This window comes from Piliocolobus tephrosceles, chromosome 15 (genome assembly GCF_002776525.5).
Source record: "Piliocolobus tephrosceles isolate RC106 chromosome 15, ASM277652v3, whole genome shotgun sequence".
Taxonomy (NCBI): domain Eukaryota; kingdom Metazoa; phylum Chordata; class Mammalia; order Primates; family Cercopithecidae; genus Piliocolobus; species Piliocolobus tephrosceles.
In genome coordinates this window covers 25,471,405-25,494,328 of record NC_045448.1, presented here as the reverse complement: position 1 = coordinate 25,494,328, position 22,924 = coordinate 25,471,405, and the positions used below count along the sequence as shown (strand labels likewise).

Below are 22,924 nucleotides of genomic sequence, written 5' to 3'. Positions count from 1 at the left end.
CTGTCTCTACTAAAAACCCAAAAATTGGCTGGGCGTGGTGGTGCATGCCTATAATCCCAGTTACTCAGGAGACTGAGGCAGGAGAATCACTTGAACCCAGGAGGCAGAGGTTGCCATGAGCCAAGGTTGTGTCACTGCACTCTAGCCTGGGCAACACAGCGAGACTCCATCTCAAGATATAAAATAAAATCATATATCACCTCTCAGTAGCTTCTCATATCAGGGTAAAAGCTAAAATACTTGTAATGGCCTACAAGAGAGCTGAAAGGGATAATGTCTGAAATGAAAAATTCAATGGATGGACTTAACACTGAATTTAAAGACATGGCAGTACAAATTACCCAGAGTGAAGCACAGAGAGGAAAATGACTGAAAAGGAACTGAGCCTCTGGGACCTGTGGGATAATGTCAGGCGGTCTAACAGACGAGAGGGAGAAAAAATATTTAAGAAACATTTTTCCCAACTTTTCAAAGAAATTTTTACAAATTCATTGAAAACTATAAACCTACAAATACTATAAACACAACAAACTGTACGCCAGGATAAACAAAGAGAAAACTATACCAAGGCACATCAGAATCAAATTGCTGAAAATCAGTGATGAAGAAAACATTTAAAAAGTTGCTAGAGCCGGGCGCAGTGGCTCACGCCTGTAATCCCAGCACTTTGGGAGGCTGAGGCAGGCGGATCACAAGATCAGGAGATCGAGACCATCCTGGATAACACGGTGAAACCCCTTCTCTACTAAAAATACAAAAAATTAGCCGGGCGTGGGTGGCGGGCGCCTGTAGTCCCAGCTACTCCGGAGGCTGAGGCAGGGGAATGGCGTGAACCCGGGAGGCGGAGCTTGCAGTGGGCCAAGATGGCGCCCCTGTACCCCAGTCTGGGCGAGAGTGCCAGACTCTGTCTCAAAAAGAAAAAAAGCAGCTAGAGGGGGGGGAAAAAAAAAGGCACATTACATACCTGAACCCAGGAGTTTAAGACCAGCCTGGGCAACAAAGTGAGACCCTGTCTCTACAAAAGATTTAAAAATTAGGGCTGAGTGTGGTGGCTCATGCCTGTAATCCCAGCACTTTGGGAGGCGGAGGCAGGTGGATCACGAAGTCAGCAGATCGAGACCATCCTGGCTAACACAGTGAAACCCGTCTCTACTAAAAATACAAAAAAATTAGCCAGGCATGGTGGCGGGCACCTGTAGTCCCAGCTATCCAGGAGGCTGAGGGCAGGAGAATGGCGTGAACCCAGGAGGCAGAGCTTGCAGTGAGCAGAGGTCGTGCCACTGTACTCCAGCCTGGAAGACAGAACAAGACTCTGTCTCAAAAATAAATAAGTAAATAAATATTAGCCAGGTGTGGGGGTGCACACCTGTAGTCCCAGCTACTCTGGAGACTGAGGCAGAAGGATCGCTTGAGCCCAGGAGGTTAAGGCTGCAGTGATCCATGATTGCACCATGGCACTCCAGCCTGGGCGACAGAGCAAGACTCTGCCTAAAGAAAAGACATGTTACCTACAAGGAAACAAAGATAAGAAGAACTGTTGATTTCTCATTAACCCTTTTCCTGTTTAGAAAAAAAGTACAGCTCGCTGCCAGTGCACCTTTGATTTTACATAAACACACTCTTTGAGGCTGAAGCAAAACTGACTGATTTTCAATGTGAAAATAAAATATACAAACTGTTTTTGGAGTTATTTCTAAACAGAACTAACATCAGAATCATCTGAGTCATCAGAATCATCTATTTCGGAAAAAAAGTTGATTCATTAAATGAATCTTCAGCCAACCATTCGAGAATGATGTTAATAGTTAACATCAGCCAGTCACAGTGGCTCACACCTGTAATCCCAGCACTCTGGGAGGCCGAGGTGGGTGGATCACGAGGTCAAGAGATCAAGACCATCCTGGGCAATGTGGTGAAACCCCATCTCTACTAAAAATACAAAAAAATTAGCTGAGCATGGTGGCATGCACCTGTAGTCCCAGCTACTTGGGAGGCTGAGGCAGGAGAATTGCTTAAACCCAGGAGGCGGAGATTGCAGTGAGCCGAGATTGCACCACTGCACTCTAGCCTGGCAACAGAGTGAGACTCCATCTCAAAAACAACAACAATAATAATAATAATAGTAATAATAATAAACATCCTGCACAGGAATGCTATGCTTTCTACGCTTTGGCATTTTCAGCAATCGAGAATTACTGTATTTTGTAAATGGAAATTTCACTACTAAGAACAGAATGCTATAAATAGAATGACGTCTTTTCTTTCCAAAGTCAGTATACTAGAGTGATGAGAGAATAATAATAAAAGCAAGATGTTTCATGGCAAAGTTATCTCAGGGTAAATGCTGTATCTGCAAGCGCTGCTGGTGAGTATTCTCGGGACAAATGGGAAAAGGGTTAAAAGCAATGTAACCCAGAAGAAAACGGAATGGTACCTTGAAAGCATTGAGAGGACTTATTTTTCTTCGTTCTGAAATATAAAGATTTTCTACCTTTTTCCACTGAGAAGGCCTAGAATCAGTGAGCCTAGAACCGTGGGCACCCTAGCGTCCTGACTGTGGTCTCTAAATACTTTTTGCCAGTAAATGGAACAAGGGACCCTTAGAAGGATGGTTCATTCCAAGTCTGGGACAAGATATATAACAAACAAAAGTAGAGGGCTGGGCACAGTGCCTCACACCTGTATTCTCAGCACACTGGGAGACCGAGGTAGGTGGATCGCCTGAGGTCAGGAGTTCGAGACCAGCCTGGCCAACATGGTGAAACTGCTTCTCTCCTAAAAATACAAAAATTAGCCGGGCATGGTGGCACGTGCCTATAATCCCAGCTACACAGGAGACTGAGGCAGGAGAATCACTTGAACTCGGGAGGCAGAGGTTGCAGTGAGCTGAGATTGCACCACTGTACTCCAGCCTGAGTGACAGAGTGATACTCCGTCTCAAAAAAAAAAAAGAAAAAAATAATAAAACCTAGAGCATTTTATTGTGCTAGAAAGCAGGAAAGCTAATAAGGTCTAATGGATATATCAAAAGAACACAAGAGCCTACAACAGGAGCTCCCACTGGCCAAAGGTAGGACAGTTTGAGCCTCAGAAAGATGACTGGGGCCGGGCGCAGTGACTCACATCTGTAATCCCAGCACTTTGAGAAGCTGAAGCAGAGAGATCACTTGAGGTCAGCAGTCTAAGACCAGCCTGGCCAACATGGCGAAACCCCTTCTCTACTAAAAATACAAAAATTAACTGGTGGTACGCACCTGTCATCCCAACTACTTGGGAGGCTGAGGTAGGAGAATCACTTGAACCCAGGAGGCAGAGGTTGCAGTGAGCCAATATCGTGCCATCACACTCCAGCCTGGGAGACAGAGTGAGACTCTGTCTCAAAAAAAAAAAAAAACCAGAAATGTATCAGTCAAATACAAACATAAAAGAAACCTACCAGCCAAATGCAAAGTGGGGACTTTGGATCTTGACTTTAATGTAAATGGACATTTTTTAAGATTTGAGGAAACTGACAGATGGACTGGGATACTAAAATATTTTTGTCTGTGTTTTTAGGTGTGATAATGGTGTTAGGTTGTGTGAAATGTTTTCACTGTCTGATAGATGTACAGGCTCAAGTATTCCCAGGTGAAGTAATTGCCTGGGGTTTGCTTTTAGCTACGTGTCCCTGCACAAAAAGTTGGAGGAATGAAAATTCGATTAGATAACATTGACAGCATGTTGATATTCATTCAAGTTTTGCTGTGGGTACCTGAGGGGTAGTCATTACGTTACTCTATTTTATGCAAGTTTTAATATTTCTGTAGTAAAAAGTTAGAAGACCATGTGCTTAAGGACCTTTCACATATCTGTACGAGAGAGCCTCACTCAGAATATATAGTGTTGCCTTACAATTAGGTGCAGTTCTAATGAGTTTGGGACGGGTACCAGTTTTATGGGAGAAACAAACTGATGCTAAAGGCAGTATCCTTATAGAAGTAAAAATGTTTAACTGGCAACATGAAGTAACACTGAAAACTCTTAGATGCACACAAAAGCTTATAAAAGCATAGCGCTAGGGGGTCACATAGTAATATTTAGTAGACTGGCTGTGCCTCAGTTGTCTTGCCAGAGGGCATCCTCTAAAAAGTACACCATCACAGAGCGCAGCACCTGGACAAAAGTGGTACACGCGGCTCCTCTGCCCACTCAACAAGTCCTTCCCAAGGGCTGTCATGTCAGTGCCAGAGCCACTCCTGAAGGACTGCTTTTGTTTCGAGGATTTGAGAGATGGATTCCTGAGGATCTAATACCATATTCCATTATGCATTGTGGGTTTTTTATTGTTTTCCTTGTCATGATTTATTATTTTTTAAATTTTTCTTTGAAGTTTGCTCATTTTAATCCATGTTCATTTCTCCCTCTGTATGTGTTTGTGTCACGCTTGCTGTCTTTGCCTCCATTGTTCCTAGGTTACAGTATAGCCAGGATATACCCTGTCACTTGGCCGATGAGCATGCGCTGATAGCCTCCTATGTGGCCCGTCTGCAGCACTGTGCACGGTCAGTGGTGGTGCAGCAGCAGTGGGCAACCAGGGGTGATCAGAGGGAGGGAGAGCTTTGCTACCTGGGGTTGTCAGCTGGAAAAAAAACTGCATGTAGGGTTTTTCTTGAGCAACTACCAGCTATGTTTGGCAGAGTTAAAATAGTTGCTAAGCATTCGCTTCTACAAGAGAGGGAGGGTTGCCAAGCCCGGGCGCTTACCTAAACATGGAGTCAGACATTCTCCTTTAAAGTGGGGTTCACTTCCTTCAACTTACACTCAAAAAAGATACAAACCTATGAGAGGTTGACATTTCCAAAGATGCAGTATTCACAGAGGTATCTGATGCAACCTCTTCCTGTTCATTCTTACCAGAATAATGAAATCTTTGTATTGATATTCAAAGTTTAGAGTTGATCAGCCCACAGATATCCCGCTTTGTCTTATCTGGGGACTTTGATACTGTCACCCTATTACATCTTTACCACCCTTTATCTGTTAGCAGGAATCTGTCATTGTTGATTATTTAAACCAGTGATTCCCAACAATGGTATTGGATCACTGTCACCTGAAGGTCTTTTTCCAAATTATATAGACCCTCTCTATTGTAATACTTACATGTATTATAATGGCTCCACATTCCCCTTACCCTGAAAACCATTACAGTAGTGACTCACTGTTAATAAGAGAATGTGTCTGATTCTTCAGTGGTTCAGGATGGAAAAACGTTTGATAACTTCTAACTATAGCAAAGTTCATCGGTTTTTAAAAAGATTTAGTACCGAAAAAAATGGTATTATGTTCAGGTAGGTCCAAAGTCTCCTGCCCGCTCCATGCCCACACCCACCACCATTCTTCAAGTAGGATGACAGGTAAAGTTTAAACAATCTAAAGCCATCCTTCCCCTATGTAATAGCAAAGAAGAGTCACAATGCCAAACAACCTGGAAAGCCATGCTTTGAGATTCTCATTCTTAGAGAGAAAACCATAATTTATAAGCTATGCACATGACAGAGGCTGAAGCTTTAAATTTTGATCTTAGTTTTGCTTGTAACATGCCTTGGCTCCTTGGGAGGGTCATCTGACCTTGCTGCTACTCCCCGTAATAATAGAAGAATAAATTAATAGTCGGGAAATATACATATGAAAAAGACTGTTTTTAATATTATACCATTTTCCACAGTTTTCCTGATATGACTAAATAGCATCATTTTTCTGGGGTATTTATGTATCTCTAAAGCTTGGAGAAGTAGGGTTTTCTAACCTTCTAAGTATGTTTAATAGGCTTACCCTCTAAGAGGGAAGGAAGGGCCTGATAATTGTGTGCGCTGCATCACTAAGTGTCTTCTCATCCAACAGGTGATTTCTTCGCACACTGTCCCAACTTCTTGGTCTCTAGGAGTAGAGTTGTTTCACCTTAGGCAAGACAAATTCTTTATTATCAGTAAAAGCAATTGTCCAGAGTGAGCAAAAGTTTCCATGGTAAAAATAACAGCAGTGTTTGACAGAGACTGTTACCTAGTAATTTAGCCCAATAAGATTTATGGTAGGTTTAGCTAAGGCCCTCAAGTGTCACCTCGGCTCCCTGAGCAAAAATTGGTGGCTGGTAGCCTTGGAAGAACATGACGAGTGAGTGAGTACTACCTGACTTCTTGATTAGTAATCTGAGAAACTGAGCTTCATACTTCTTCCGAGAAGTCAGAACTTTCCTGGCTAACTAATTCTGAAAATGAAAGTCAATTCAAATGAAGAATAAGGATCCTTTCTAATTGCCCTCAAATAATTTTCATTGACCTTAAAACCTCTCATCAACACAAGCTTCTAGTTTCTGGCTAGAAAACATAGCCAATTAAAGCAGTCTGTCATCCACACTCATGTATAAATGACAAATAGGATCAGCCTTCCTAAGGAGATAGAATGTGATTGAGAAAAAGGAGCTCTTTTGCACAGAAGAACCTATTGTATCCTTTGTCAGATAACAGAGGTCAGCCACTTTAGGCCCCACTTCTTAGGCTTCCAATCCCTCCATAATATGATCCACTTGTATTCTTAAGCATCCATTTTTATTGTTTTTTTTTTTTTTAATTTAAAAGATAGTTCTCTTATTTCACACAAATATCTTTAAAGCACAAATGTTACAGTTTATCTCTCACCTTGGGGCCTTGACCCTAAAATATTAAAGCTGCCTGATAGTAGTCTGTTCTTATTACAAGATCATTTTTCAGAGGATGATTATCCTGGAGATGGATATTTGCATGCTTAAAATTATAAAGTGTTGACAAATGTCATAGGCAGAAGACTCAAAGCACTTTAAAAAAATCCTAGAAGAAAGACTAAGTTAAGCTTAAAGACTTAGCCAAAGAGATAGAAAGATTTAAAAAAAGCAAAAACTAGAAAAAATATAGTTGATTCTACACATGAAAATTTCAGACAAATCTTTATTGATTTAGCCACACCCTTCCCAGATTCCCCTGAGTAATTATAACAAACATCGATGAGTATTGAAGTCATGCATGTCTTTAAATTTTTCTATATGACTTGTCATACTGCTAAATTCTGATCAGGGGTTTTTGGAAACCCAAGAACATAGGGCCAAAGTGGAGGTAAGCCACAACAGCCACCTCCTGTCATTTAGTCAACATCATCACTGTTGTCTTAAAGCATCTGCCAGTCCTAAACAGAGAATTATATAGCCACAGTCCCTATTAATCTAGGACTGTCTTGATAAGGATAAATAGCATTTGATATACTAAATTAAAGAAGTCATGTATTTCAGAATCCAGAGTTCCATATCAGCATCCCATATGCAGAGCCAGCCTATTACTCAAGAACCCTTCCCTCATCCAGATACCACATTATCTGATAACCTGTCTGAATGGGTCCTTAGATTTTTTAGAGTGTTGGTACTGTTGTTAAAGAGTAATGCATTAAACTAATTAACTCCAAGATGGGGCTATAGATGTAGAATGAGCATAGTAAAGGAAGAGAAAAGGGCACGAAAAGGGGAATATTTGATGTCATGGAATCTTTCCAGCTTTACAGTGTGTTTGGCCTGCCCTGACAAGGCCAAACTTTTGCTTAGCCAGTGTTAAGTATATTTTTTCTCAGCCCTCTATTTTTCATAATACTCTTGGTCTTTTTGAATTTGAGATCAAGGTCTAAAAAGTCATCAGTTTTAAACATTTGGTTAGAAATCCCTGTCTCAGACTTTGTGGGTGGCCTGTGTTTTCTTAGCCCTTGCATTCAAAATTAAGTGCCCCTTTGATGGTGGGGGAACAGCGGGGATGTGCTGCCAATGAGGAATGACAAATGTGGCCTCCTGGTTTCTCTAAATCCCCTTTTTTCTCAGAAGGCCATTAGTATCTATGACCCAGGCCTCTAGTTCTTTTATTACCATTCTTTTATGAGCTTTTCTTCCATCTGTTCTAAGAATGGAACAAGAATAAGGGATGTTTAATAGACACCTGTTGCATTTTTATTTCATTGGCAGTGTTCTGGACAGTCCTAGCCGACTGGATGAGGAACACCGTCTTATAGCTCGATATGCTGCCCGGCTGGCTGCAGAAGCAGGAAATGTGGTAAGTTAATGGAGGATCCCAGGAGAGTAGCAGAAATTAGCATTACTTTAATATACAAATGGAAAGGTAATAGTAGACATGAAATTTAGGAGAACAGGTACCTCAGGGACAAAAGGAAGGGGAGTGTTTAGGGAGGAGATTGAAGGGGCCCTTAATTTTATCTAAATGTTCTCTTTATTTGAAAAATGAACCCACGCCTGTAATCCCAGCACTTTGGGAGGCTGAGGTGGGCGGATCATGAGGTCAGGAGATCGAGACCATCCTGGCTAACACAGTGAAACACCATCTCTACTAAAAAAAATACAAAAAAATCAGTTGGGCGTGGTGGCAGGCACCTGTAGTCCCAGCTACTCGGGAGGCTGAGGCAGGAATGGCTTGAACCCAGGAGGCGGAGCTTGCAGTGAGCCGAGATCACGCCACTGCGCTCCAGCCTGGGTGACAGAGCAAGACTCCATCTCAAAAAAAAAAAAAAAAAGAATCAAGAAGAGAAAATCAAAGAGCCAGAATTTCGTTCTTTTAAGATATCAATAAAATTAATAAATGCAGCAATACTCATCAAGTAAACAGGATAAAACACTAATTACTAATATCAGGAATGGAAAAAGAAACATTGCTGTAGATCCCACAGACATTAAAAGAATGATAAGGGAATATTATGAACAACATTTTCCCAGTAAGATTAACAACCTAGATAAAATAGATAAATTCCCTGAAAGACGCAAATTAATAAAACTGACACAGGAACAAATAAAAAAATCAAATTTTCCTATGTCAGTTAAAGAAGTTGAATTCATAATTAACTTTCCACAAAGAAAACCCCAAGCTTGGCCAGGCGCAGTGGCTCACGCCTGTAATCCCAGCACTTTGGGAGGTCACAGCGGGTGGATCACGAGGTCAGGAGTTCAAGACCATCCTGGCTAACACGGTGAAACCCCATCTCTACTAAAAAATACAAAACAAAAAAACTAGCCGGGCGTGGTGGCGGGCGCCTGTAGTCCCAGCTACATGGGAGGCTGAGGCAGGAGAATGGCGTGAACCCGAGAGGCGGAGCTTGCTGTGAGCTGAGATCCGGCCACTGCACTCCAGCCTGGGCGACAGAGCGAGACTCCGTCTCAAAAAAAAAAAATACAAAAATTAGCTGTGTGTGGTGGCAGGCTCCTATAATCCCAGCTACTTGGGCAGCTGAGGCATGAGAATCACTTGAACCCAAGAGGTGGAGGTTGCAGTGAGCCGAGATGGAGCTACTGTACTTGGATAGAGCGAGACTCAGTCTCAAAAAAAAAAGAAAAAAGAAAACCCCAAGCTCGGATACTTAAGGAAGAAATAATGTCAATTTGATACAAACTCTTTCAGAAAATAGAGCAAGAAGGAACACTTTATAAGTCATTTTATGAGGCCACTGTAACCTGATAAAAAAAACAATACAAGGGCATTACAGGCAAAGAAAATTGCTGGCCAAATTCTCTCATGAACTAGATACAAAAATCCTTAACAAAATATTAGCAAATTGAATCTAGCAATATATAAAAAGGATGATACTCCATGATAAAGTGAGATTTATCCTAGAAATGCAAATGTATTTAATATATAAAAATCAATGTAATTCACCACATTAACAGTTAAAAGATAAAAATTATAAGATCATTCAATAGATGTAGAAAAAGCATTTGAAAAAATATAGCACTCATTTATGATAAAACTTTTCCACATGCTAAGAATAGACGGAGACTTCCTCACTCTGATAAAGAACACCTACAAAAACCTGCAGTTAAGATCACATTTACAGTTTAAATTTTAACATATTTCCCCCTAATATTGGGAACAATTCAGAGATATCCATTTTTACCACCTCTATTCTAAATTATACTGGAGGACCTAATTAATGCAACATGACAAGAAGAAAGGGGTATAAATATTGGAAAGACAGAGGTAAAGCAGTCTTTATTTGAAGATGACATGATTATGCATATGAAGTCCTAAGAAGTCTAAAAAAGCACTAGTAGAACAGGTAAGTAAATTTTATAGTATTGCTACAAGATATAAAGTGTATATCCCGGCACCTTGGGAGGCTGAGGTGGGCAGATCGCTTGAGCTCAGGAGTTTGAGACCACCCTTTGGCAGCATAGCGAAACCATGTCTCTATAAAAAAAAAAAAAAATATATATATATATATATATACACACATACATACAAAAATTAACTGGACGTGGTGGCATGCACCTGTAGTCCCAGATGCTGGGAAGGCTGAGGTGGGAAGATCAGTTGAGCCTGGGGAGGTCAAGGCTGCAGTGAGCCATGATTGTTCCACTGCACTCCAGCCTGGGCAACAGAGCAAGACCCTGTCTCACAAAAAGAAAAATACTATTTACTGTAGCATTAAAAATACTAAATACCTATGGATAAATTTAATGAAAGATATTCAAGACTGAAAACTATAAAACATTGCTAAAAGAAATTAAAGAAAACCTAAATAAATGAAGAGGTATGCCATATTTATGGATTAAAAGATTAATATTGTTAGGATGGCAGCTTTTCCTAAATTGATCTGTAGATTTAATACCAATTCAAATCTCAGCAGGCTTTTTTATAGAAATTAGCAAACTGTTTTTAAGATATATTTGGAGAACCAAAGGACCTAGAATAACCATAACAGTCTTGAAAAAGAACAACAAAGTTGGCAGTCTTAATCCTACTTGACATTAAGACTTACTATAAAACTATAGTAATCGAGAAAGTAAGATATTGGCAAAAGGATGAACAAATAAAGGAATAGAATAGAGTATCCATGAAAGAGACTCATGTGTAAGGTCAGATGACTTTGAGCAAAGGTAAGAAGCAAATCTGTCAGAAAAGGAAACTTTCTATTTTTAACAAATGTTGTTGGAACAACTGAATATCTACATAGGGAAGAAAAGAATCTTAACCCCCGCCTCACACCATACAAAGAAATCAATTTGAAGTGTATCATAAACTTAAAAGCTAAAACCATAAAGCTACTAGATGTATAGGAAAATAATTCTTCATTCTCTTATGAAGAAGAATAAAAATGTATTAGAGTTTAAGGAATCACAAACCATTTTAAAAATTGATAAATTAGACCTTACCAAATATAAAATCTTTTGCTCATTAGAAGATACTATTAAGAAACAGACAAACCACTATCTGAAAGAAAATATTTGCAAAACATGTCTGACAGAGGACAGAATATATAAAGAATTCCTGCACCTCAGCAATAAAAAGACAACCCTTTTTTTAAAAATGAGCAAAAGACTTGAACAGATATTCCACAAAGAAGATATACCAATGGCCAATAAGCCCCTGAAAATGTGCTTGATACCATTAATCATCAGGAAAATGCCAATGATACCACGATATACCCACCAGAATGGCTACAGTGAACAAGTTGGATGATACCAAATGTTGGAGAGGATGTAGAGCAACCAGAAATCTCACCCTGTTGTTGGCCGTTCTATAAAATGATACAGCTACTTTGGAAAACTATTTGGCAGTTTCTTAAAGAAGCAAGCATTTATCCTATGACCCAGCAATTCTACTTTTTTTTTTTTTTTTTTTTTGCAATTCTACTCTTAGATATTTATCCAAGAGAAATGAAAACATTTTCACAAAAAGCTTTGTACAAGAATGTTCATAGCAGTTCATTTCATAATAGCTGGAATAGCCAGCATAGTTATCAACAGAATAGATAAACAAAATGTGTTATATTCATACAATAGAATTTTCTCAACACAAAAAGGAATAACATTGATATATGCAACGACATGGGTGAATATCAGAAATATTGTCAGTAATAAAAGAAGCCAGACAAAAAAAGTACATACTGTTTTTTTCTATTTATGTGAGATTCTAGAATAGGCAAAACTAACTTATCCATTACTGTAAGTTAATCATCAACCCCTAATCATAATCAGATAAGGGGTTGTTTCTGGAAATGGAAATATTGAAGGAAGATGAAGAAACTTTCTGGATTGATAGAAATATTTCACATTTCAATAGAGATGTGGGTTGCAGGAGTATACATCTGTCACAATGGATTAAATGAAATACTTTTTTTTTTTTCTTGAGAGAGAATCTCGCTCTGTCACCCAGGCTGGAGTGCAGTGGCGCAATCTCAGCTCACTGCAAGCTCCACCTCCTGGGTTCACGCCATTCTCCTGCCTCAGCCTCCCGAGTAGCTAGGACTCCAGGCACCGGCCACCACGCCGGGCTAATTTTTGTATTTTTAGTAGAGACGAGGTTTCACTGTGTTAGCCAGGATGGTCTCGATCTCCTGACCTTGTCACCCGCCCACCTCAGCCTCCCAAAGTGCTGGGGTTACAGGCGTGAGCCACTGCACCCATCAATGGAATACTTAAGATCTAAGTATTATATCTCAATTAAAACAAAAAGGAACCAAGAATGTTGAATATGTAAGGGTTTGATTGAAATAGGAAGTGGCTCCCCAGGGATTTGCAGTGTGTTTCCTGCAATTTTGAAATATTCATAATACACTGTTTTCTCTTTTCCTTCTCCTTTTTCAGTTATTTACTTTCTTTGAGGAGTTATGTTCACATTAATATTCACCCACCCCCAACCAACCACACACACTCATTTTATTCATTCAGCAAATACTTCTTTTGTTGCTGTACTGTGCCAAATTGGATACTATGGTGGACAAATGATTCCTGCCCTCATGGAACTAACAGTGCAGTGACAGAGAGAAACATTAAATAAATAATCACACTACTAAACCTAACTACAAGTTACTATGTGCAGTGGAGGAAAAATGCAGGGAGCTGTGGAAGTGTAGAGCAGGTGCCTCATCTGTTCTGGAGAGTAAGGGATAGCTTCTGTGATAAGGTGTTACTTGAATTGGGATCTGAAAATAGGTAGAATAGAATTCAATTTCCTGGGAATTGAAAAGTAACTGAAAACCAAAGCAGGCCAAGAGCTACTGTTGCTGTCACTGCTACTGCCACCCCTGCCCTGTGCTTGGATGTCAGTTGTTGGGAGCTTCTGTGGGCAAAACCTCGGTTATGTACAAAATGAAGAGTTGGAAATGAGGCTCTCACATTAAGGTAGGCCCCTTGAAGCATTATACCCTTGGTGAATATGTTGTATAAAAGATAACTAGGCCAGGCACAGTGGCTCACTCCTGTAATCCCAACACTTTGAGAGGCCGAGGCGGGTGGATCACCTGTGGTCAGGAGTTCAAGACCAGCCTGGCCAACATGGTGAAACCCTGTCTCTACTAAAAATACAAAGAAAATTAACCAGTTGTGGCACACGCCTGTAATTCCAGCTTCTTGGGAAACTGAGGCAGGAGAATCACTTGAACCCAGGAGGCGGAGGTTGCAGTGAGCTGAGTTCGCACCACTGTACTCCAGCCTGGGCACCAGAGCAAGACTCTGTCTCAAAAAAAAAAAAAAAAAAGATAACTAGCTGCCAGTACACAGATAAAGAAAGCTTATAGGTCTCCTGTTGCAGTGGAAGAAGTCGTCTCCCCTGGAAATTCAAAACCTTAGGCCTACCTATACTTATGTTGGGTGCATTTACATTACGTTATAGTTTGAGAAACACCAAGGTGAAATTTTAACATTAAAACTAACCCCAAGGCACCTGGTAGAAGCAAAGTATAAATTTCTGCTTAAATTCTCAATTGAGACCTAACAGTGCTCCCACTGAAAAAGTCCAACTAAACTTGAACCCCTATGCTGACTTTGCAGAATGAGACCCTCAAAGGCTTTAGATATTAGAGTTAGAGTTATGGGCTATAAAATAGCTACATTTAAGATTTCTTTTCTTTTTTTTTTTTTTTGAGACAGAGTCTCGCTCTGTCACCCAGGCTAGAGTGCAGTGGCCGGATCTCAGCTCACTGCAAGCTCCGCCTCCCAGGTTTACGCCATTCTCCCGCCTCAGCCTTCCGGGTAGCTGGGACTACAGGCGCCCGCCACCTCGCCCGGCTAGTTTTTGTATTTTTTAGCGGAGACGGGGTTTCACCATGTTCGCCAGGATGGTCTTGATCTCCTGACCTCATGATCCGCCCATCTCGGCCTCCCAAAGTGCTGGGATTACAGGCTTGAGCCACAGCGCCCGGCCCATTTAAGATTTCTAAAGATCTAAAAGAAGGAATTAAAAACATGACATACTCACGCCTGTAATCCCAGCACTTTGGGAGGCTGAGGCGGGCAGATCGTGAGGTCAGGAGATCAAGACCATCCTGGCTAACACGGTTAAACTCCGTCTCTACTAAAAATACAAAAAATTAGCTGGGCATCTTGGCAGGCACCTGTAGTCCAGCTACTCAGGAGGCTGAGGCAGGAGAATGGTGTGAACCTGGGAGGCAGAGCTTGCAGTGAGCTGAGATGGCGCCACTGCACTCCAGACTGGGCGACAGAGTGAGACTCTGTCTCAAAAACAAAAAAAAAGTGACAAAATACTATCTTAAAAGAACAAAGTTGAAAACAAACCACATAGAAATTACAGATTTTTAAAACAAAAGTTACTGCAATTTAAGACTTGGTGGATGGGTTAAATGTCACATTAGACACATGAATAGAGAATTAGTGAACGAGAAAATGTATTTAAGAAAATTTTCCAAAACATAACACAGAAAGATGAAAAATTGGAAACAAGTTCTTCAGACATGGGAGATAGAGAACGAACAGTCATGTAATTGGAATTCCAAAAAAGAAAATAGAATTAGGGTTAAAAAATACTTGAAAAATTAATGGCTTAAGTTTCCAAAATATATTCAAGACATTCATTCTCAGATGAATATATTGCAATGAGTCCCCAAATAGATAAATAAAAATAATTCTACAACTAGACATATCATAGTGAAACTACAGAATACAGAGAGAATCCTCAGAAAGCAACCACATAGGATGTTACATTATCTACAAAGGATTCACTACTAGATTTCTCTCCAGAAACAATACAACAATTTCTTTATAAAGGGAAAAAAAAATCCCTTTAAAAACAAAGCCAGATACAGTGGTTCACACCTGTAGTCCCAACACTTTGGGAGGCCAAGGTGGGAGGATTGCTTGAGCCCAAGAGTTCAAGCTCAGCCTCAGCAACATAGTGAGACCTCATCTCTACTAAAAGGTGAAAAGTAAAAAAAAAAAAAAAAAAAGCCAGATGTGGTGGCATGTGCCTGTAGTCACAGCCACCTGGGAGGCTGACGTGGGAGGATTGCTTAAGCCCAGAAGTTCAAGGTTGCAGTGAGCTATGATCACGTCACTACACTCCAGGCTGGGCAATACAGCAAGACCCTGTCTCAAAAATAAATAAATAAAACAGCTGATTATATCCAATATTACCAGTGTTTGTGAAAAAACTTTAAGAATTTTCCTTATAAAAAAGACAGTTGAATAATATACCAAAAGGAACTAGATGAACTGTCAAAAGGGGAAATAAAGATCCTTTCTCACAAAGACAGAGAAAGGTCACAGTAAGATTCATCCTAAAAGAATAATACTAATAGCTAGTGTTTATTGAATATTTACTGTGTGCCAGTCATTCTAAGTGCTTTGCATGTATTAGCTATTTATTATTCAAAATATTCTTGTTGATGAAACTAAGCCTCAGAGAGATTAAAAAAAAAAAAACTACCCAGGATCACATGGTGTGCTAAGTGGCCAAACTGGGACGGGGATACTGTCCTGTCTCCTAACTACTAAGATTTAACTACCGGGGGTTGTAATTTGGGAGATAAGGAATTAAACCTAGATGCGAAGAGTGAGATGGAAGGAGGAATGAACTGAAGCCAAAACAACAAGAGTGTCCGAGCACTAACCAGGTAAAGAGAATGAAGTGTATGCGCAGCGGGGTATTTCAGCATATGTAAAGGCCCTGAGGCTAGAGGTTGCGTGACCTGAGAGTTGGCATTGTGGCTAGAATGCAGAGAACAATGCTGGAATGAAGTCAGTCAGGCCAGCTCATGCAGGACCGTATTAAACAAACCGGTACATCCATTTTGGAAATGTGTTCCAATTTATGTTTACTTCTTCACAGGGAAATAAAGTTACAAAAGCTACAAATGGGAATTCTTGCTTTGTTTCTCCCCCAAAAAGTAACTTATCCCTTTGGGTTTGTTTAGATTTCAAAATCCTTTCCTTGAAAATCTAATGTCAGCTCACGTATTTGACTCTTAACATTACAGCTCTAAAGGTTAGTTAGTGAAATGGAACAGAATAGAAGAAAAAGCCTGAGAAACAGAAAAGTGCTATTTGATTAGTTAAATCTTAGACATGCCCTCAGTCAGTCACAACTGCTCTAGGTATTTTAGAAATTCAAATGTATAAGTAAACGTGTTGAGATGGGCCATGCTATGGTTAGATTTTAAAAATTAAGTATATTTTTTGCCGTTACATAGTCTTACTGAGTTTACATAGTACTTTTAAAATGTTGTAAATAAAAGCTCCAAAGCCATTTGACCTTGAAAAGATTTCAGTACTCCCTTACTGCAAACAAGATAAGTCTCTTTACTCCTGATAGTTTCTGATGCCAATTCTTTAATTCTTCTGAAAATGATCATTGTTAGAATGAATACTGATACGGTTGGGCGCTTTCATCTTCAGTTTATTTTGCAGAGTGTAGTTATCTGATAACTCTTGGGCCTCAGGAAGGATTCTTCTTGACTAGAGTTCTGTTATACAGAAACTCCTAATCCTCTAATCTCACACTGATACAAGTGCTTTGCATAAAGTGGGTGTAGTGCTCAAAAGAATTTATTTATAACCTGCTAGATAGGCTTTGTATTGATTTTTTTCGAAGACCTTCTTCTACATTGTTAAATAATTTGAGCAGCCAGCAGTGCGCCCTGTAGCGTGCTTCAGCATCCGTACCATAACCTCTCCCTAGATGGGGAATGGGGCTGCAGAAACCTCTTCAGGCCAGCCTTCAGAGAAAGACATTTCACGTTGATTATATTAGCCAGGAGAGGGAATTTGTTTTCCTGAAGTGCCTACATTTCTTTTTTCTTTTTCTTTTCTTTCTTTCTTTTTTTTTTTTTTTTGAGATGCAGTCTTCCTCTGTCACCCTGTCACCAGGCTGGAGTGCAGTGGTACGATCTTGGCTCACTGCAACCTCTGCCTCCCGGGTTCAAGAGATTCTCCTGCCTCAGCCTCCTGAGTAGCTGGAATTACAGGTGCCTGCCACAACACCTGGCTAATTTTTTGTATTTTTTTAATAGACAAAGGGTTTCACCATGTTGGCCAGGCTGGTCTTGAACTCCTGACCTCAGGTGATCCACCCACCTCAGCCTTCCAAAGTGCTGGGATTACAGGTGTGAGCTACTGAGCCCTGCCCTAAATTCCTTTTTTAAAAACAAAACTATAATGTGTGGTAAATTGTAGTCGTAATAGCAGATTCTTAAAGTGTCATCACAAACGTCACCAAGATGTAATCAGATGTTTTGTTTACCTTTAAGGGTTTTTTTTCTTTATAAAAAAATTTAAAACTCATTATGGAAAACTTGGAAGACAGGTGAAAGAAAGGGGAAACCATCACCCATTGTCATGCTACCTCACACTTAAAAACGTTTCTGAGCAGCTTTCTTTCAGATCCCAGGCTGCACAGCCCCGTCACCTTGTCGGCTGCACCAGGCATGCAGCATTCAGAAATATCCTCACGGCCTATTGTAATTAAAGATCGACAGTCTCCTATGATGTTTTGCACACATTTAATGGCTCCAAACCTCCCTACATATTGTAATCATGTATGAAGTATTTTAAAAATATATAGATCCTTGGCTTTGCCTCAGACCTTCTGAATCAGAATCTCTGGATTTATGGCCCATCAATTTTTACTGAAAAAAGAAAACTCCCAGCCTTGTGATTTATGGTGAGCTTGGGAATCACTGCCTTCAACAGCAGATTGGATTTTTGACAGAGAGGGTGACAACCCACAGCCCTCTGGGTAGTCTAGGGCAGCTTGGGTGATGGGCAGGCTACCCCTGGAATATAAAGAAAGCCTAGTTGATACCAGGCACATCTCTTTGGAACTCATCCTGCCACATTCATACAGACAGGAGTCTCTGGTCTCTTTAGGAGGCTCCAGAAATGCATGCTACTGGATTACCATTTGCTGATGTGTCGGCATCCCTTGGTTTTATAACATTTGCCCAGTTTGACTCAAAGGGGTCTTATTTATTATCCTGTATTTTTCAGATGTGTCTCATCTCATTAAGATGATGGAGCTCTGTGAGTCCACCTGAACCTGAGCGAATGCTCCTGTGACAGGAAGTTAGAGGCACCTTGTCCTTCCCAGGACTTAAGGGACCTCAACATCTTATTCGCATGTAATAGTAAATGGATCCCACTCTGGAGCCTTCATTCTCAAATACAGAGCTTAACTTTTATAATATGGTCCTCTCATCCCTAACTTTTTTGCCTTTCATTGCTCTGGCCTTAACGCCTCCATCCACTCAACCTAACAGTTGCATTTATTGTTAGGTCTTTGATTATTGTTTAATTGTTAGATGATCTCTCACCACCTTTTGTCTCCTGAAGTCATTGAGCTTATACATCTGTGGCATTTGAGAAGTCTTTTTCCTCCAGATGTTACCCTGCCTGACTGCTTTGACCTAATAACAGAATGAGAAATAACAGCTACCATTTTGAGAGCCATCTGTATTTATAACCTGTGCTGGATATTTTAGAACAGTTACCTCTGGTTCTAACAGCAGCTCTGAAGGATAGTTGATTCCTAATGTGATTTTACAAAAAAGGAAACTGAGACAGAGCAAGGTTAAATCATCTTGCTCAAGGTTCCTCAGCTAGACTTGAGATTCAAATACAAGGTTATGTAACTTTAGTTGTGTTACCCTTTAAATACCCTTCTGGGATCACTTTCCATGCTTACAGTCAGATATACACTACCAATGTTCTTTACTTAACGTATAACCAATGTTTTTGGTATTTGGTGCTAAGTAAATTGGTTGTTTCTTAAAACAACAAAAATCTGCAGGAGATGTTCTACAATGACCCAGTTCTGTCTGTTTTGATAAGAACTGTGATTCTTAGAATAGTGCATCGACGTTGGATGCACATTGAAATCACCTGAGAAATTTTTGAAACTACTGCTGCCTAAGTCCACTTCCAGAAATCGATTTAGTTGGTCTTGGATGAGACAGCCTGAGCACTGGGGGTTTAAAAATCCCTCTAGGTGAATGGAATGTGTGGCCAAGTTTGATAACCACTGACCAAGAGAAACGTTTCTGGACTAGGGAGAAACCAGAGTTACCTGGCATGTTAGATGTGACCCTTAGTTGAAACCATTAGTTTTAGATAGAGGGCACAAGGCAATAATTTTAGTTTCTCTGTTAATCTATCAGATTCCTCTCTGTAATCTGCCTCTTGGCAAAGGACCTGTACTTTTACTCTTTCAGGCCATGTTTTGCCCTTTATTAGGGCCCTCATTAGCTCACCTTGAACTAGAAAAGACTAGATGTTGAGGCTTTAGGCGAGCTTGCCAAATACAAGCCAATTTTCTGGGCTTATTAAAAGTTCAAAAATCTGAACCCTGAAGTTTTCTTGATTTTTGAAACCTGTTTGGTCTGGAATAAGTGAAGAGGAAAAAAAAAATCTGTTTAGGGAAAAGTTGAAAAAGTGCATGTCATCATCTTCCTAGCCAGAATGCAGATTAAATACCATCTCTGTCCTAACTTTCTAGGAAACCTTATTTTCATTTCACAACTTAGGAATGCCTATGATGCCTGCGTGTCTTTGAAAAAAATATTTCTGGTTCTTCCTTAGGATTCAGGTTTCCCTGATTGAAAACAACTCTGGCTTTGAATTTGATACAGGTTTGGAACTTTTCAGTTTGTAAGTTTTTGTTAAGACCCTGTTAAGTGTTTTGTTTATTACTTCAGAGGTGATCAAGAAACTTCTTGAAAGAGCAAATTCTACTTAATGACATGAGACCTCCATGAAGGAACTTATTAGATACACCCTGATTCTCCACTGCCCTAACACGCGATACTGAGTTGCTAATGCCCACATTCAGCACCAGAGAAAATGCATGCATCACATGACATCACCTCATTAAAGCTGTCAGCATAACTTTACCAAACAAGTTATATAGCAACCATGAAGCCACTGGTACAGGATAATATTCAGAATGTGACATGTAAAAATTGCAATGAGTAAAATATATTTTGTATGTTGTTGAACAAAAGAAAATTGAAAGAAAGCAATCCAAGGGCCTAGAAGCAAGTGATTATCTCCAATACTTGTGAGTAAGGCTATTTTAACTGCCACTGGTGAATTGTAGGACAGCCCTTGAATCCATTCCTAAGGTTGTTCTGAGCTCCTTGGGAAATGGCCCCAACTGGGTTTTTGGAGTGAACCTGGTTCAATACAGATTGCCTCAGGATGTTCACTGAAAGTTTAGGCTTGCTCTGGACTCCCAGAAAACGTTCAAAGAATCGGGTTGTTACACAGGTGGTTTCATTTTAAGGATGAAAGGAGTAGGTTTGGGGAAGTAAATCACTGAGTTGAAGCTTCAGAGATGTCCTTCCACATGAACCAGGAACCATTCAGGATCCAGGAATCCGTTTATTTGCCTTGAGATCTTCTGGATTGAAGCAAAGAGAGGGGAAAGGTAGGCCTGTAGGTGAATGACTTGGTGGCCAGTAGAAGTCCTGTTACCTGTACCAGAGGTTGGTCAGCAATCAAAAGCTGGCTTAAAATATTTCTGGAGATGTCTGCTGACGTCCGTAGGGGTGAATTGTTTTCAAGAATTTGCATTAAAATACTTCAGAGAGAAATAAAATATGGGATAAAGCAAATGTGTCAAAAATTTTTATAACTGTTTAACCTAGTTTGAGTATATGGAAATACATTATTTTCTCTCCTTTTGCGTATGTTAAAAATACTCTTACTACATTTTTACGTAAGTTAAAATAGGGAACCATAAAAATGATAACTGTATATTTTAACATTTCTCTGTATGTCCTCATGTATATTTGGATGTAGGACCAAGCCCATTCATTGAGTGTAGATCCTCTGAAGCTCCAGGTTGTCTCCTTTGCATAAAATGTTCTCACATGTTGCAAGTTCAGCTTCCTTTTTCAGTCCTTTACAATGAAATGAGAACTTAATAACTCTTATGATGCAAGAGTACAAAATTTCTCTTTATAATTTTTCCAAATCTTTACAGCTGTCTTACCTTCAGCTAAGTCAGTGCCATTTTATTCTAGAAGCTTATCTCTATGGAGTCTCCAACTCATTCAACTTGGTTTTCCTAGAAATAGAAACCCTCTTTTCATCCTCATATCTCATTGGTTTATTTGTTATTTAATTAGATGACATAATTGCAAGTGCATTTGTTCCAGTGAGGAACAGATGAGTTTTGTTAAGCATGCAAACTGTGTTTTCCGCAGGAAGTCGAGACCCTTCCAGTATACCTGCTATGCTCACTAAGTAGAGATCAGTTAAGAGGCCTTCAGCTTTAGTTTTTTTTTCTGGGCATCTTTTGCTCTAGATACTACAACCCCCGAGTTGCTTACTGGACTGGGTACTTCCTTGAGTTTTAGTGGTGTGAACATAATGCTTTAACTACCAAGATTCTAGAATTTGATTAAACCCCAGAACCATATGTCCTCCTTATGAGTAAGCTTTGCAGTGTTTATCTTCAGTTACTTAGAGTTCTGCCTTTGCTACTTGCTAGATTTACACATAAGAGGTGTATAATAAGTTTATTAGATACAATTTTATTTTGCGTTATGATTATCAGCATTTGTAGAGCATTGTGCTGCCTCCTACATTATATCATTAAATCCTGTCCACATCACTTTCACTAAATATTCCCATTTTACAGACAAGAAAATAAAAGTATAGTAAAATAACTCAATGTTGCACAGCCAGAAACTAGCAAACTAGGATTACTAATTCATCTCCCTACTTTCATTCCTCTCCTACTACACTAAATTCTCCACCAAGTAGCCAAAGCAATGTTTATTTTTTAAACTTTATTTTAAAAGTTTTTGATTTGCAGAAAAATTTTGAAGATAGTACAGAGAGTTCCCTATAATCTATACCCAGTTTCCCGTATTATTATTATTCTGAGACAGGGTCTTGCTCTGTCACCCAGGCTGGAGTGCAGTGGTGTGATCTCAGCTCACTGCAGCCTCAACCTCCCAGGCTTAAGCAATCCTCCCACCTCAGCCCCCTAGGAGCTGGGACTACAGGCACACACCACCAAGCCTGGTTAATTTTTTTGTATTTTTTGTTGAGTAGGGGTTTTGCCGTGTTGCCCAGGGTGGTCTCGAACTCCTGGCCTCAAATGGCCTCCCACCTCTGTCTCCCAGAGTGCTGGGATTACAGGAGTGAGTGACCCAGCCAAGTTTCCCCTATTGTTAACATCTTAAATTAGTATGGTACATTCATTGCAATTAGTGAAGCAATATTGATACATTATTATTAACTAAAGTCCGTACTTTATTCATATTTTCTTAGTTTTTACCTAATGTCCTTCTTCTGTTCCATCCAGGATACGTTACATTTAGTTGTCATGTCATCTTAGGCTCCTCTTAGCTGTGACGGTTTCTCTGACTTTCCTTGTTTTTGATGACAATTTTTAGGAGTACTAGTCAGATATAGACTGTCTAATAATTGTAATTTGTCTGATGTTTATCTCTTGATTAGAACTGGGGTTATGAGTTTGGAGAAGGAAAAGGTAAAGTGACATTTTCATTATGGCATATCAAGAGGTACCTGCTATCAACATGAATTGTCGCTGTAGATGTTGAGCTTGATCACCTGGCCATGGCAGTGTTCGTCAGGTTTCTTCAACATAAAGTTACTCCTTTTCCTTTCCAC

General features: G+C 39.9%; 1 protein-coding gene across 11 annotated transcripts in view; it reads left to right on the top strand.

Moving 5' to 3' along the window:
• The window catches only part of DTNB (dystrobrevin beta), a 301,137-nt gene that overhangs the window by 219,033 nt on the left and 59,180 nt on the right, over positions 1-22,924 (top strand). For all 11 annotated transcript variants that reach the window (XM_023230081.2, XM_023230086.1, XM_023230088.1 and 8 more), the window contains 2 exons: positions 4,452-4,541; positions 8,012-8,099. In XM_023230081.2, coding sequence (XP_023085849.1) covers positions 4,452-4,541; positions 8,012-8,099 — 178 coding nt within the window. The remainder of the gene's footprint in view (positions 1-4,451; positions 4,542-8,011; positions 8,100-22,924) is intronic.